This window comes from Palaemon carinicauda, chromosome 21 (genome assembly GCF_036898095.1).
Source record: "Palaemon carinicauda isolate YSFRI2023 chromosome 21, ASM3689809v2, whole genome shotgun sequence".
NCBI classification, from domain to species: Eukaryota; Metazoa; Arthropoda; class Malacostraca; order Decapoda; family Palaemonidae; genus Palaemon; species Palaemon carinicauda.
Genome location: NC_090745.1, coordinates 27,513,598 through 27,527,534, shown reverse-complemented (window position 1 = coordinate 27,527,534; position 13,937 = coordinate 27,513,598). Strand labels below are relative to the sequence as shown.

At 41.6% G+C, this 13,937-nt stretch overlaps 1 protein-coding gene across 1 annotated transcript in view; it reads left to right on the top strand.

Moving 5' to 3' along the window:
* Positions 1–51: 51 nt before the first annotated feature.
* The window catches only part of LOC137615232 (DNA repair protein XRCC3-like), a 400,961-nt gene continuing 387,075 nt past the window's right edge, over positions 52–13,937 (top strand). The window contains exons 1-3 of the mRNA XM_068344925.1: positions 52–257; positions 4,999–5,133; positions 13,341–13,544. Coding sequence (XP_068201026.1) covers positions 173–257; positions 4,999–5,133; positions 13,341–13,544 — 424 coding nt within the window. The 5' untranslated portion in view covers positions 52–172. The remainder of the gene's footprint in view (positions 258–4,998; positions 5,134–13,340; positions 13,545–13,937) is intronic.

Genomic DNA, 13,937 nt, shown 5'->3' with positions numbered 1-13,937 from the left:
AATTACATTCTATATTATATAGAAGTTTCTTTACGGCAATCGCAAATACTGCTGAATTGTGGCGCCAATCTTAAAAGAAGAAGAATTTGGTTATGGTGTAAACAGTAGTAAACAAATACTTATCAAATTTCAACAAAAAGGTGTTTTATGATCTTTTGGTTTGCTGTCAGATATGGAAACGTCAAGAAAAAGAGACCCAAGTGATGATTTGAGTCGCTTATTTATCAATCCAAGAATTAAAAATGGTCTGCGAAGGGGTAAGGTTAAGCAGTAAAACTTGTCTGAAAATTTAACTTCAAATTGTAGTTACTTATTATTATTATTATTATTATTATTATTATTATTATTATTATTATTATTATTATTATCATTATTATTATTATTATTATTATTACTTGCTAAGCTACAACCCTAGTTGGAAAAGCAGGAGGCTATAAGCCCATGGGCCCCAACAGGGAAACTAGCCCTGGGAGGAAAGGAAACAAGAAAAAATATTTTAAGAACATTAACATTAAAATAAACATTTCATATATAACTATAAAATTTTATCAAAACAAGAGGAAGAGAAATTAGATAAAACCGAATCGTGTGCCCAAGTGTACCCTCAAGCAAGTAAACTTGGTATTACTGTACTTACCATCAGAGGAAGATAGCCACTGAACAATTGCAGGATAGAGGAGAATATGTTAAGAATATGACAGACTATTCGGTGCGTGTGTGTAGGGAAAGGGAAAGTGAACCGTAACCAGAGAGAAGGCTCCAAATTAGTACTGTCTGGCCAGACAAAGGACCCCATAACTCTCTAGTGGTAGTATCTCAACAGGTGGCTGGTGTCCTGGCCAACCTACTACCTAGGCTAGTTCTACTGCTAAAAATATAAATGACATTAGCAGAACTCTACTTTAGAACTATTTCTTCATGCTACTCCTGAAAATTAGAGGTACGAGATTATTAACTTAGTTTTAAGATTTAAGAAATATGATTTTGAGTTAGTTTGCCATGAGTGAAGCCGGTTGGGAAGCAAACACAGGAATGAGACTTGGTTTCAAGGTAAACTAATGATACTCCTCTCCCCAGTAAGTATATATGTAAGGATACAGCTCCTAGGATAGGTTTAATTGGGAACCTTAGGTTAGTTGGTATTCTTGTGTTTGTCTCACTCTTAAAATATGGTTTTTCAGATATAATTTTCGGAATTTTAAAACATCTAAAATTGGAAGAAAATATAGATTTCAATAACTTATTTGCATCAGAACAGTCTAGAGTACCTATAAATACACCAGGAACATTTCTTATTTTCTTCATTTGGAATATTGTGCTATAATAAATATTACTCATTTTAATTACTGACCTGGTCTGTCCCAATCAACTTCAATGGCTTTGTGAATTGTGTAATATTAGAATTTGAGTTTATTGAAAGATTGAAAAAAGCAAATCAGACAAGGGTTAGGTTAAGTAAAATTTGGAAATGAAATCTCCTGAAATTACATGTAAAAATCAGGCTATATATCAGTTGATTGAGATTGGTGTTACTGTATGGACATGAGTCGTGATATGGCAATGAAACAATATCCAACAGATTTTGTAGATTTGAGAACAAAGCCATCAGAAGAATATTGGGAGTTAAGTTTGCCATGCTGGCAACTTTGTGGCTGGATCTATGGGTGTGGTCAGTGGGTCACCTGATCATGACAGAGGATTGGTCCTAGGAAAGCACGAGGAAGTTGATGGCAACATTCCTTTTATCGGTGACCAGGACCTTAGAGTTTCTTGCCCATCAGGTAGTTAATCTGTGGGCAAACTTGATTCTTAGGCAAAAGGACTCAGTAACCGAGAAGCTCCATCGGCAGGTTCCTAAGGCAGAGGTGACCAGACTGCAGAATTCGATGGAGGAGGGCCCTTCCCTCTTCAGGGCTGATGACGTTGATGGAGCAACTGATAGCTGGAGGAAGTCCAACCAGGACTCTCTCCTTCAGAGGGCCATGACTTCCAGGTCCTACACAGCAGCCCCTTCTCCAAGGAAGCAGCAAATGGCCAGGCCACAGACCAGCAACAGAAATGCAGGTTCGTCCAAGATCTCATCGAGGAAGCCCTCCCCTGCTCTGGACCAAAAGGGCAGGAAGTCCAACCGAGGAGGAAAAGAGGTAAAGATGGTGGTCAAGGCCGCTCCCGCCAGGGAGGGCAATCCTCCTACTTGTCCACGCAATCTTCCTCTCCATCGACTCAGAATCCAGTTCCATTGAGATCCTACATGAAAGGATTCATGAAGGAGCTGGCCCTCTGGGCCGAAGTCCAGACTATGTTGGAGAAGGGCACTCATCCAAGATGTCCTCGCTGGGTCCCCAGGCTTCTTCAGTTGACTTTTTCTTGTAAAAAAGGTGTCTGGAGGCTTGAGACCAGTCATCGACCTCTCAGCTCTGAACAAGTTTGTTTCTCAAACTCCGTTCATCATGGATACAACAGATATTGTCAGACAAGCATTAAAACCACAGGATTTCATGTGCACACTGGACCTCAAGGACGCATATTTCCAGATCCCAGTCTATCCGTCATCAAGGAAGTATCTAAGGATCATCCGCGATAAGCAATACTAGTTCAAGGTGCTGTGCTTTGGTCTTTCAACAGCACCATTGGTTTTCACGAGGGTTTTTACCCTAGTGTCAACATTAGCCCACAGAGTTAGCATCTGTTTCCTAAGATACCTGGACTACTGGCTGATTTTAGCAGACTCGGTGCCTACCCTTCTTCAACATCAAGACAGACTCCTCAAATTTCGTCGTGATCTGGGGATCGTGGTAAATCTCGAAAAGTTATGCCTGCTTCCATCTCAAAAACTGGTATACCTAGGGATGATCATGGACACCAACCTGCAGAAAGGGTTTCCATCAGACGACAGAATCCAGAGGCTGAGGAAGGTGGTTAGTCCCTTCCTTCAACGAGACGCTCTCCCAGCTCAGCGGTGGTTACGTCTCATAGGTCACCTAACATCCCTGGTCCATCTAGTCAGCAATGGTTGCCCGAGAATTCGATCTCTGTAGTGGTAGCTAAAATCCAGATGGGTTCATCATGAGGACTGTCTGGATACTCTGGTCCCTATGGGACCCTAGCAGCAGACGAACCTGAGCTGGTGAGTCGGAGACAAGAATCTCTGCCGAGGTGTCGATCTTCTCGTCCCGGCCCTGGAATTGATGGTCTTTTCAGATGCATTAAAAGAAGTGTGGGGGGTCCACATGCTGCACCACACGTCCTCCGGGCTCTGGTCAGAGTTCGAAAGGTAGCAGCACATAAATCTCTTACAAATGAGGACAGCCTTTCTAGCCTTACACCAGTTCCATCAGTTCCTGGTGGGTCACTCACTGGTGTTGATGAGTGACAAAGCCAGGGTACTGGCTTATGTAACCAAACAAGGTGATACCTTTTAACAGTCCCTTTGCCATCTAACAGTGGAAATGCTAAGATGGTCAGATAACAACTTGCTATCCTTATCAGCTCGCTTCATTCTGGGCAAAAGGAATGTGCTCTTGAACAACCTGAGCAGAGTGACTCAGATAGTGGGCTCTGACGGGTGTTTGAATCATGCAGTAGCCAATAAAGCCCTGACTTAGTGGGGTTTCCCGATGGTGGACCTTTTCACGACGTCCCTGAACAACAGGCTCCTGCAAAACAAATTCACACCACAGTAATCTAAATACATTTACCTCAGGTTCTGTGTTGGCTGCACAAAATGTGGTCATTAACACCTCAACTCCCTTGTAGGACAAGTACAGTAGCAGTCGTTTGAGGGCAGATATTATCCACGAGTAAGTCTAGAATGAATGTGTGAGTGACTGGCCACTTCCTATTTCACTCTCCCCTCTCTTGGGATTCAGCTTCTGAGGAACTCTGCAAGCTAACCTTTCTCTAACTGCAGGTGGGTGCCATGCCCTTTGTGTAGCCTGATATATTTTTATATATTTGCCATAGACCCTTTCTCCAAGCAAGGTGGAGTTGGGCAATGTCTAGGTTAAGTGAGGAACTTCGCTCCAAAATTACACTTACCTGGTTAGGTCACATTGATAAATTATACACCTAGCACCATTTGCCTGGCCCGTCATCCTGTTAGGATCACGAGGTGTCAGGGTGCCTTCTAAACAGCTAGTGCGAAGCACAGAGTGTCATCGCAAGACAGTTACCCGCCAGTTGCTTTTAGGACTTCCATCTACCATGGAGCGAGTCTCCTAGGTAAAGAACGTGAGGTTTGTACTGTACTGTACATAGTGCCAGAACAAATGACAAATTTGGAATAATTTTTATTTTTCATAACTATACAAACTTGGAGCTTTTTACACATACTGGTCCTGCCATCACCTTCCCCCTGGAAGTCCTGCCGCAATTGTAAAGTGGCGGTTGTTTACTAGTGCTGGAGTGAGTGGGGTAGTTGGTCTACCCTCGCTACCCCCTCCGCTAACTAACGTCGGAAAAGCTTCAACGGCTGGTTTCAGATATCGCCAAAATAATATTCCTACGTAAAGAGCTCTAGGTTTGTATAGTTAGGAAAAATACAAATTATTGCAAATTTGTCAATTTTCTCCAATTGGGAAGGGCTGGGGCTCCTCGGCCCACTCCCTACCCAGTTGGATAACTGCTCGGTATCTGATTTTAACAACCAATTAACCTTTCTTTGGGAAGTAAAGTCTCACTTTTTATGACCACGCTTCATACTTTTTATCATTTCCCACCCAAATTTTCTTGTTTTAATTCAGCCTGGTCTACTAAAGACAGGCTGCCTTCTTCATTGGGTTAAGCATTGTACTGAAGGAAAGCAAAATTTTGTGTAAATGGAACAGTAATATTGTATTAAGTGCAGTTAAAGGAATAATTTTGAATTTATTCACATATAATGACATGTTTGTTAAGTATTTACTTGGAAATTATATATTGTTGACATTAAATTTGTATATGAACCTATTTTAATGGTATTTTCTTACTTATTTAATTACTTTGATATATTTTTTTCAGCTGGATTTTGTTCTGCACGCTCAATCTTTTCTACATCATATTTTGAGCTTCGGGAGAGAGCAGGATTAAGTAATTCTGATGTGGAAAGCCTGATTAGTGCCTTAGTTCAAGACATTCTTCCAGAATCAAGAACATGTAAGGTGAACTAGATTTTTCTCTCTTTAAAGTAGGATTATTAATGTGTTTGTTCCGTAACCAAAATACAAACCACGCTATTTACAAAGGGTATTACTTTTAGCGCAGCTGAAATGACGAGCCAATAGTTTTTAACGAGGGTTAATTACCCCCGCGCTAGTTAGCGGGGGGTGGGGAAGGGTAGCTTGCTACCCCTCCCCCCTCCACACACCGGTGACTTGCTTCACTTATGCTTAACATATATATATGTTAAGCTCGAGGATATATAAACAGCTCGAGGATTTTCGAAGGAGGCAGCTAGAGCGATCGTGAGGGCTAGAAGATCCTCTACCATCAAGATCTACCAGTCGAAGTGGGAGGTATTTAGAAATTGGTGCAAGTCCTCCTCTATTTCCTCCTCCAGTACCTCTGTAGCGCAGATTGCGGATTTTCTGCTATATCTGAGAAACGGTCACTCCCTCTCTGCATCCACCATTAAAGGCTACAGAAGCGTGTTAGCTTCTGTTTTCAGGCATAGGAGTTTGGATCTTTCGAATAACAAAGATCTCCAAGACCTCCTTAAGTCTTTCGAGACCTCTAAGGAGCGTCGTATTTCAACTCCTGCTTGGAACTTGGACGTGGTCCTACAGTTCCTAATGTCAGACAGGTTTGAGCCTTTAAATTCAGCCTCCCTGAAGGATCTTACCCTCAAGACACTTTTTTTGGTGAGCTTGGCTTCGGCTAAAAGGGTCAATGAGATCCATGCTTTTAGTAAGAACATCGGCTTCTCAATTAATAAAGCAATATGTTCTCTTCAACTTGGTTTTTTGGCCAAGAATGAACTTCCGTCTCGTCCTTGGCCTAAATCTTTTGAAATACCTAGTCTTTCTGAGATCATAGGTAATGAAGTTGAAAGAGTGCTGTGCCCCGTTAGAGCTCTTAAGTTTTACTTATCTAGAACTAAACCGATATGAGGTTGTTCAGAGGCTTTATGGTGCTCCGTTAAAAAGCCCTCTTTGCCCATGTCTAAGAATGCGTTATCTTACTTTATTAGACTTTTAATCCAGGAGGCACATTCTCATTTAAGTGAGAAGGATCGTAGTTTGCTTAAGGTCAAGGCTCACGAAGTTAGAGCGATAGCGACTTCGGTGGCATTTAAGCAAAATAGATCCCTTCAAAGTATTTTGGACGCGACCTTTTGGAGGAGCAAGTCGGTGTTCGCTTCATTTTACTTGAAAGACGTCCAGACTCTTTATGAGGACTGCTACACACTGGGTCCATTCGTAGCAGTGAGTGCAGTAGTGGGTGAGGGTTCTACCACTACATTCCCTTAATCCCAATATCCTTTTAATCTACTCTTGAAATTTTTAATCTTGTTTTGGTTTGTACGGAAGACTAAGAAGTCTTTCGCAATCTTTTTGATTTGGCGGGTGGTCAAAATGTTGTTTCTTGAGAGTGCCCAGATTAAGGGTATTGATGAGGTCCTGTTATAGGGGTGTTCGCCCTGGATATAGCAGCTCCTGGGAGTCTTTCAGCATCCTGAGAGGATGGCTGGGCTTCGTGAGGAAAGCGGACTAATGAGGCAGAGTAATCATCAGAGTCAGCTTCCTTACCAGGTACCTATACTTAAGTTTGTTTTTATGAAATATTTGTCAAAAACTCTTGAGCATATACGCCTTTATTGTTATAATACTGGTCTCTACCCACCACCATGGGTGTGAATCAGCTATTTATATATTCACCGGCTAAGTTTAATATTTAAAAATGATATTTTCATTATAAAATAAATTTTTGAATATACTTACCCGGTGAATATATAATATTAAAGGCCCTCCCTTCCTCCCCGATAGAGACCCTACGGACTGAGAAGAACTGGTTTGGTTGAGAAGAATATGCCGTATCTGGCCGATAGTCGGCTCTGGTGGGCACACCCGCAACCTTCATGGCGATCGCTCGCGAGTTTTTTGGAATCTGTCGGGCCGTCGGAGACGTCAGCTATTTATATATTCACCGGGTAAGTATATTAAAAAATTTATTTTATAATGAAAATATCATTTTTCATATAAGTACAATAGATTACTTACTCTGTTACAATAATACAGTACTGTATCAGGTAAGCACATTACAATACTTTACCTGGTCAGCAGGAGGCTTTGGAATTGAGGAATGCCCCAATTGTTCAGAGTGTAGCTTATTCCACCTGAAAAGGTAGACAGAACAGAGGAAAAGATTTAAAGATTTAAACAATACCATATTTGAAGTTGTCCCTTGAGAGTACCGAAGTTGTCCCTCGAGAATACCCTTGCGGCCTTTAGAGCAAGGTCTACTCGGACAAGTTCCACTTCAAGAAGATCCACAGAATTTGCCCAATTTTTTTTGTTGCTGTTTTGGTCATCCCAGTAGAGGAGCTAGATCAATCTAGTGAAGGCCGCCCCCTATTGCAACTGCTATGAGTTGATAGGTTGCCTAGCAAGCCTGTGGGCAAGGTGGCAGTATCGCAGGGACAAAGGACTGGTTGGTAGAGGTCCTCAGACACAGGTCCTGCTTCTTGTTCACTGGCTCTCGTCCTACCCTTACTGACTCTGGCAACGTTGTTATCCAACCAACTCATAGAAAAACCTCATTCTTCAGTTGGAGGTACAGGAGATGTTAAGTAAGGGTGCTGGATGGGTCTCCAGTTTTTTATATTTGGCTATTCCTTCATAAGGCGACTTGGGACTGGAGACCAGCAATCAATCTCTCAGCCTTGAACGAGTTTGTTCCATAAACTCCATTCAAGATGAAGACAGCAAGCACTGTAAAAGCATCCATTAGGAAGAAAAGTTTTATACTCTCTTCGTACCTGAGAGACACGTACTGTACTTCCAAATCCTGGTCCATCAGTTGTCAAGGAAGTTCCTCTGCTTCATCTTTGTGGGGAAGGTCTCCCAATTCACAGCATTGGGCTTTCAACTGTCAGATGCCCCCCTGAGTGTTCTCTCAAGTATTCACACTCATATTAACTTAGGAGCATGTAAACAAGATTCAGCTCTTGAGGTACTTGGGCTGATCCTATTATCCTCCCGGAGGTTACTCCTTCAACATTGAGGCATACTTCTCTCCTTTTGCCACAATCAGGGCATCATGGTAAATCTAGAGAATTTGAGCCTCATGCCCAAGCAGAGGATAGAGTATCTTGGGATGCTAAAAGTCTATCTGTCCGACAATTGTGTCACTAGACTCAGAAGAGTAGAAAACTCTTTTGTATGCCATCAACATCTACCAGCTGGTCAATGACAGCAGTTACTGGGTCATCTATCATCGTAAGAAAAATTTGTCCCGGACAGCCGTCTACATCAACTCTCACTTCAGACACTGATTACAGAGTAGGGACTCACCTCATCATCTAGTTCCTTTAGAACAAGAAGTGAGGTCCGATGTAGACTGATGGCTGAGGGACATGAATCTCTTAAAGGGGAATCATTTGAAGTGTCCTCCCTCACAGCTACTTCTTTTTCTGGATGCATGTAAGGAACCAATTTTGTTGTAGGTCTCTGGTCACAAAAGGAGAAGAGTCTGCAAATCAACCATCCGGAACTGAAAGCAGCTGTCTTGACTGCATTCATTCTAGCAGTGCCTTAAATGCCACTTGATAGCATTGATAAGTGACAATACTACCAGTAATGGTATATATCAGCAAGCAAAGAGGTACTGTTCACAGCAACTAAGCGAGTTGGCGATGCAAGCTCACTAGTGGTTACAGAACAATGCATTCAAGCTTTCAGCGAGATTCATTCTTGGTAAAAGGAATGTGATCGCTTACAGACTAAATTGCCAGGAACAATTGGTTTGATCAGAGTTGTCTTTTCATTCTCAAGTGGCAAGAAGTCTTTTGACTTTATGGGGTTCTCCAATGATCGATATGTTTGCGACGAGACTCAGCAAAAAGTTCCCTATACAGTATACTGCTCACGAATTCCAGATCAGGCAGCAGCATTAGAGGCTGCATTTCAATATTCGTGGGACGGCCTCAACGTTTATGCTTTGTCCTGTTTTGCCAAATTTGAAGGATGGTAATCAGGATGCTGTCTACCCCAAAGATTATGATAATGTTAGTAACCCACTAGTGGCCCCTGGCAGAATGGTACCTGGACCTTCTGATGCTTTTGACCAAGGTTCCGAGAAAGTTACCTAATTGGCCTAACTTGCTCTGCGAGCCCCATCTGCAGACACGACAACTTGATGAAGTCCCTGTCACTTCGCGAGTGGAGGTTATCCAGTATTTCCTCTGAGTAAAAGGTTTTTAAAAAAACATGGCGCAAGAAATGTCTTGATACCTCTGAAAGTCCTTGACAGCAGTCTACCAGGCAGAATTGGCCTTCTTTTATTATTAATATTGTAGAAGGGGTAGCTTTCCTCTCAAAGTCTCTATTCAGCTTATTGTAGACTTCCTTGTTTTCCTATGTAGAGAAAAGCTCCTATTGGTCTCAGTGGTGAAAGGCTGTTGCTCAGCCTTGAGACAAGTCTTTAGACTGATGGGTCAAGACCTTTCTTCTTTGTGGGAATTATCGATGCTCATGAAGAGCTTTGAACTTTCCTGTCTTCCAAGAAAACTCCATCCCAACAAGGGCTTAACTCTTAAGACTGTCTTCTTACTGGCTTCAACGAAAAGAGTAGGCAAGCTGCATGGCGTATCATATCTAATAAGTCATTCTGGGTGATGGAAAAAGGTTTCTCTCTCCTTCATTCTGAGTGTATAGCAATATTTGAATGTTTCTCTATCTCCTCACTTAGGGATGTAACCGACGATCCAAACACTTTACAGTACTTCTTTCCCCTGTGGGAGCACTAACACACTACAGCACCTGAAATGGACTTAACCCTTTTTATCACGACTATAGAACTTCTTCATCAGCTCTAGTAGGTTCAAAAGGAAGATACAGAAATAAACACTATTTCTTTCTGGCTTCTCAAGACGATAAATAGAGCAAAAATCCAGGCAGCTAGTTAACTAGAGAAACCGGTACATGCTCGTGCTCACGATGTAAGAGAAGTAAGCACTAATGTTAGCCTTTAGGAAGAACTTTTCAGTGGGCTAAGTCTGGAAGGCTGGAGTCTGGAGATGCCATACAACCTTCACAGTCCACTATTTACAGAAATACACCCACAAGTATTCAGTGTATTTCCTTTAGGACCTGTGGTAACTGTTCATCAGGTTGTGTAACATACCTACTCCCTCATAGGACAAAATGCATCTCATCTAAGATAGAGGTTGCGATGACGTTCTAAGGTGAGATTAAGAGTGTGTGGCTTTTTATCTTCTTTTCCTCCTCCTTCTTTGGGATGCAGCAGTCAAACCATTGTGTCAATGGACCTGACCTTCATACAGGTAAGCTACCATGCTGAGTAACTATTCTATTTTAGAATAATATTGAAGTTCTTTCCCCCATTCTCCTGACAAGTGGGATAGTAATGTACACCCATCACTTTATTTGAGCTTTACTGTTCATTGAAGACATCATATCCCTTGGAGATATAGATTCCTCCATGACCATTTTTCTAATTGACAGGAACCTAGCTCTGTCACTTTAAATTCAGGTCATAAGAGATGGATTGGAGTCAACACTCTTGCTTCTCCTAAGGTCCAAGTGTCTTGACATTCTGGGATTTTAAACTAAACAGTTTATTCACTGTATAGACTTTCACCCACCAAAGGATAAGATGCCTAATAAAGGACAAGGGGTTATATTTGTGTAGGAGCAAATCACAAATTTTTAAAAGTAATTTGTTTGTTCCTACACAAGTATGAACTTTCATCCTCTAATAGGAGAATGATTCAGCACAGCTAGAGAATTCAGCTGTTAAAACTTATAACATGGTGTCAGCAGTACCTGGTAGTTACTGGCCGGTGGCGAGGAAGCCTCGCTCTGTCCCCTCTGCGGGTACACTGAACAGTCACTTTGATTCCTGCCACTGACTAACTTTGACATGCTGTCGTCTTCTTTTGGACATTTTCTTTAATGACAGCCTTTCTTACTCCTTTCATAGTGTGTGTGTGTGTATGCGTGCCCATGCTGAAGGCAAACATGCAAAGCTCCCCTTGGGTGTCAGGAAGATAAGACACTTCTATTAGCGGCAGGGAGTTATTTCTTCATACCTTATGCCCTTCATGCAAGGGGAACTATTGCCACCTAGAATCCCCTTGTGACAGGCATATGGCAGGAAGTAGAAGGAGAGTTAAGTGTCTCTCCTCACCTTTAGGTTCATCCTCGAGGTCAAAGAAAGCTGCTAGACCTCTTCAATCCCTAGTACTTTGTACCCTGACCCTTTCCCTTTGGTCTTTGGTAAAACTCTGTCCCTTCCCCTTTGGTTTCTTTGGGAAAGAGGACTGGGAAGAGTGTTGAAAAATTAACCCCTGGACTAGTCTTGAGGCTCGGAGACTCCTTTTTTCCACAGCAAAACAGGAGAACCTCTCCCTCAAGAGGAGCCATCTGTACTCCAGATCTTATTCTGGTTGAAAACATTTGGACTTCCTTGGGGTTATAAGTACTCCATTGAAAGAGAAGTTAGTCTTGGCATTTAATCCCTTGAAGAGGAATGCTATAATGCTTCTTCAGTGCCTAATGATCCTTTTGTTCAATGAGCCTGAACCCAAGCTGCTTGCTGATGTTCCAACCTTGAAACACATCCTTGATTTATAAACCTTCTGAGTTCACCAAAGAAGATGGTATTAGGAGGAACAGGTTCTTCTGGAAAGAAAAGCTGTTATTCTCCTGTGTTTGGTGAGCATGCTTGTCCTTGCATATTTTTAGAGTTATGTGCACCTTCGTAAGCAACGTGTCTCCAAGCGTACAAGGAGTTTGAACCCTGATTCTTCTGTTACTCACGAACGTGCTGTTTCACACACTCGCTTCTTTCTGACTAGATCTTACAATCCTGCCTTTCCAGACTTTGTCTGTGGTCAGCGCGCTCCTCATACGTGCACAGCTGCACGCTCCCACTCTAGCAAGCTTAATACTAGTGCATGTGATGACAGATCTTCTTGTAATCCCAAGGATCCACACATACCTACTTTAGTGTGCTCCCTCTAAGGGGTGAAATATCTTCACATCACCAAAATGCATGGTTGCAATTACTCAGAGGGTTTTGATGATCGCAAAGCTATTGCTAATGATAGGCGCACTCTCCGGGGTGTGCAGCAAGCTGTCGATATGCACACCCCCATTCCTTTCCCAGATCAATAACGCTTAGTGAATGGAGGGAAAGTACTCCTGTACGTGTGACTTTTTGAGCCTCTTAGTGCATTCAGTCTCCCGTTAAGGGATCAGATAAGGTCTTTACGGTCCAGAAGTCTAAAGGATTATCTGATCCTCATTGTATTCAGTATTATCACTCTTCGGAGCTTCAGGTCTATCTGGTCTTGCTGCACAAAGACGGTCTTATTTTGAGAGTTGGAGGCAAGTCTTCTCATCTTTTGTTCTAGATTTTGTAGCCAAAACTCAAAATCTGTCCAGTTACTACTGGCTAGTGCCAACACCATATTATAAATCTTAACTGCCAAGTTCTCTTGCTGGGCTGAATCACTGTCCTATTATAGTTAGGATGAATACAAAATATTTTTAAAATTTGCAATATTTTCCCTAACTATACAATCTTGAGTCATTAAGTTATACTTCCTGTCTCATCCACCCTGCAAGCCCTAAATGAAGGTCACAGTGGCTACTCAGTGAACTGGCAGGGGGTTAGTGCTTCCCCCACTACCCATCAGTAACAACCGATAACTCATATTAAATTTTAACAGCTGTTAAAAGCTTTGCTGAAATCATACTCCTATTAAAGGCCTTACGTTTGTCTGGTTCTGAAAAATACAAATTACGTTTAAAAATTTGTGATATTAAGCATTTTTTCTTGTATTTGATGGAAAAAAAGTTGATCACTGCCTTTCTTGATTTGTAGGGATGTACAGTATTGGATGTATACATATGCAAATACAAATAATTTTTTCAATGTACACTGCTATACATTTTAACTCTATATCATTGCACTGAATAACCCAGCAGTTTTGTTACCAGGTCAACAGACCAAATTTTCATAATTCAAGTAGCTATTTTTGTTCAAAGATTGTTGTACCTCATTATTCTATAGGAGGTATGTGTCCTTTTCAAATAATGTTTTATGCATGGTTTACTTGGTTTTCTGCTTTAGATAGATTTTTTTTTCAAGTAAAATTAGTACATTTACACTTTTAGGCTGGGAATTACTCCAGGAAGATGAAGGTGGTACCTCCAACATTACAAGTGGTTGCTCTCAACTTGACAGAGTCCTTGGAGGTGGAATTCCAGCAAAAGGGATCACAGAAATATATGGAGAAAGTGGCAGTGGTAAGACTCAGCTAGCTCTTCAGCTTGCTCTCAATGCTCAACTCCCAAAGGATCTTGGAGGCTTGGACAAAGGTAAATACATATGGATTTGTATGCACTTTCTATTTTGATTGTGAAGATCTTTCTACAGTATACTTTTGAGTGCTGATTATGATATCTCTTATTTTGTTTTGAATACTGTACTATACCTTGTGCAGATTATTCTAGTATCCAAAAATCGCTTGGTATTTTTTTCAGCCTTCTTCGGGTGTTCCTTCTCCATCTTGCAAATTCTTGTGTCATTATTTGAACCTTTGTGGAGTCTATACTTTGGAAAGCTTAGTTAATTTGTTCCTACATAGCATACTAGCCTTCGTCCTTTGATTAGGGAGATTGTTTTAGCGCGAGTGGGAATCGATCGTTTGAGTTTGATAACGAACGATTATCCAACTGGTGAGAACGCAGGATCAAGAGCACTATCCTCTT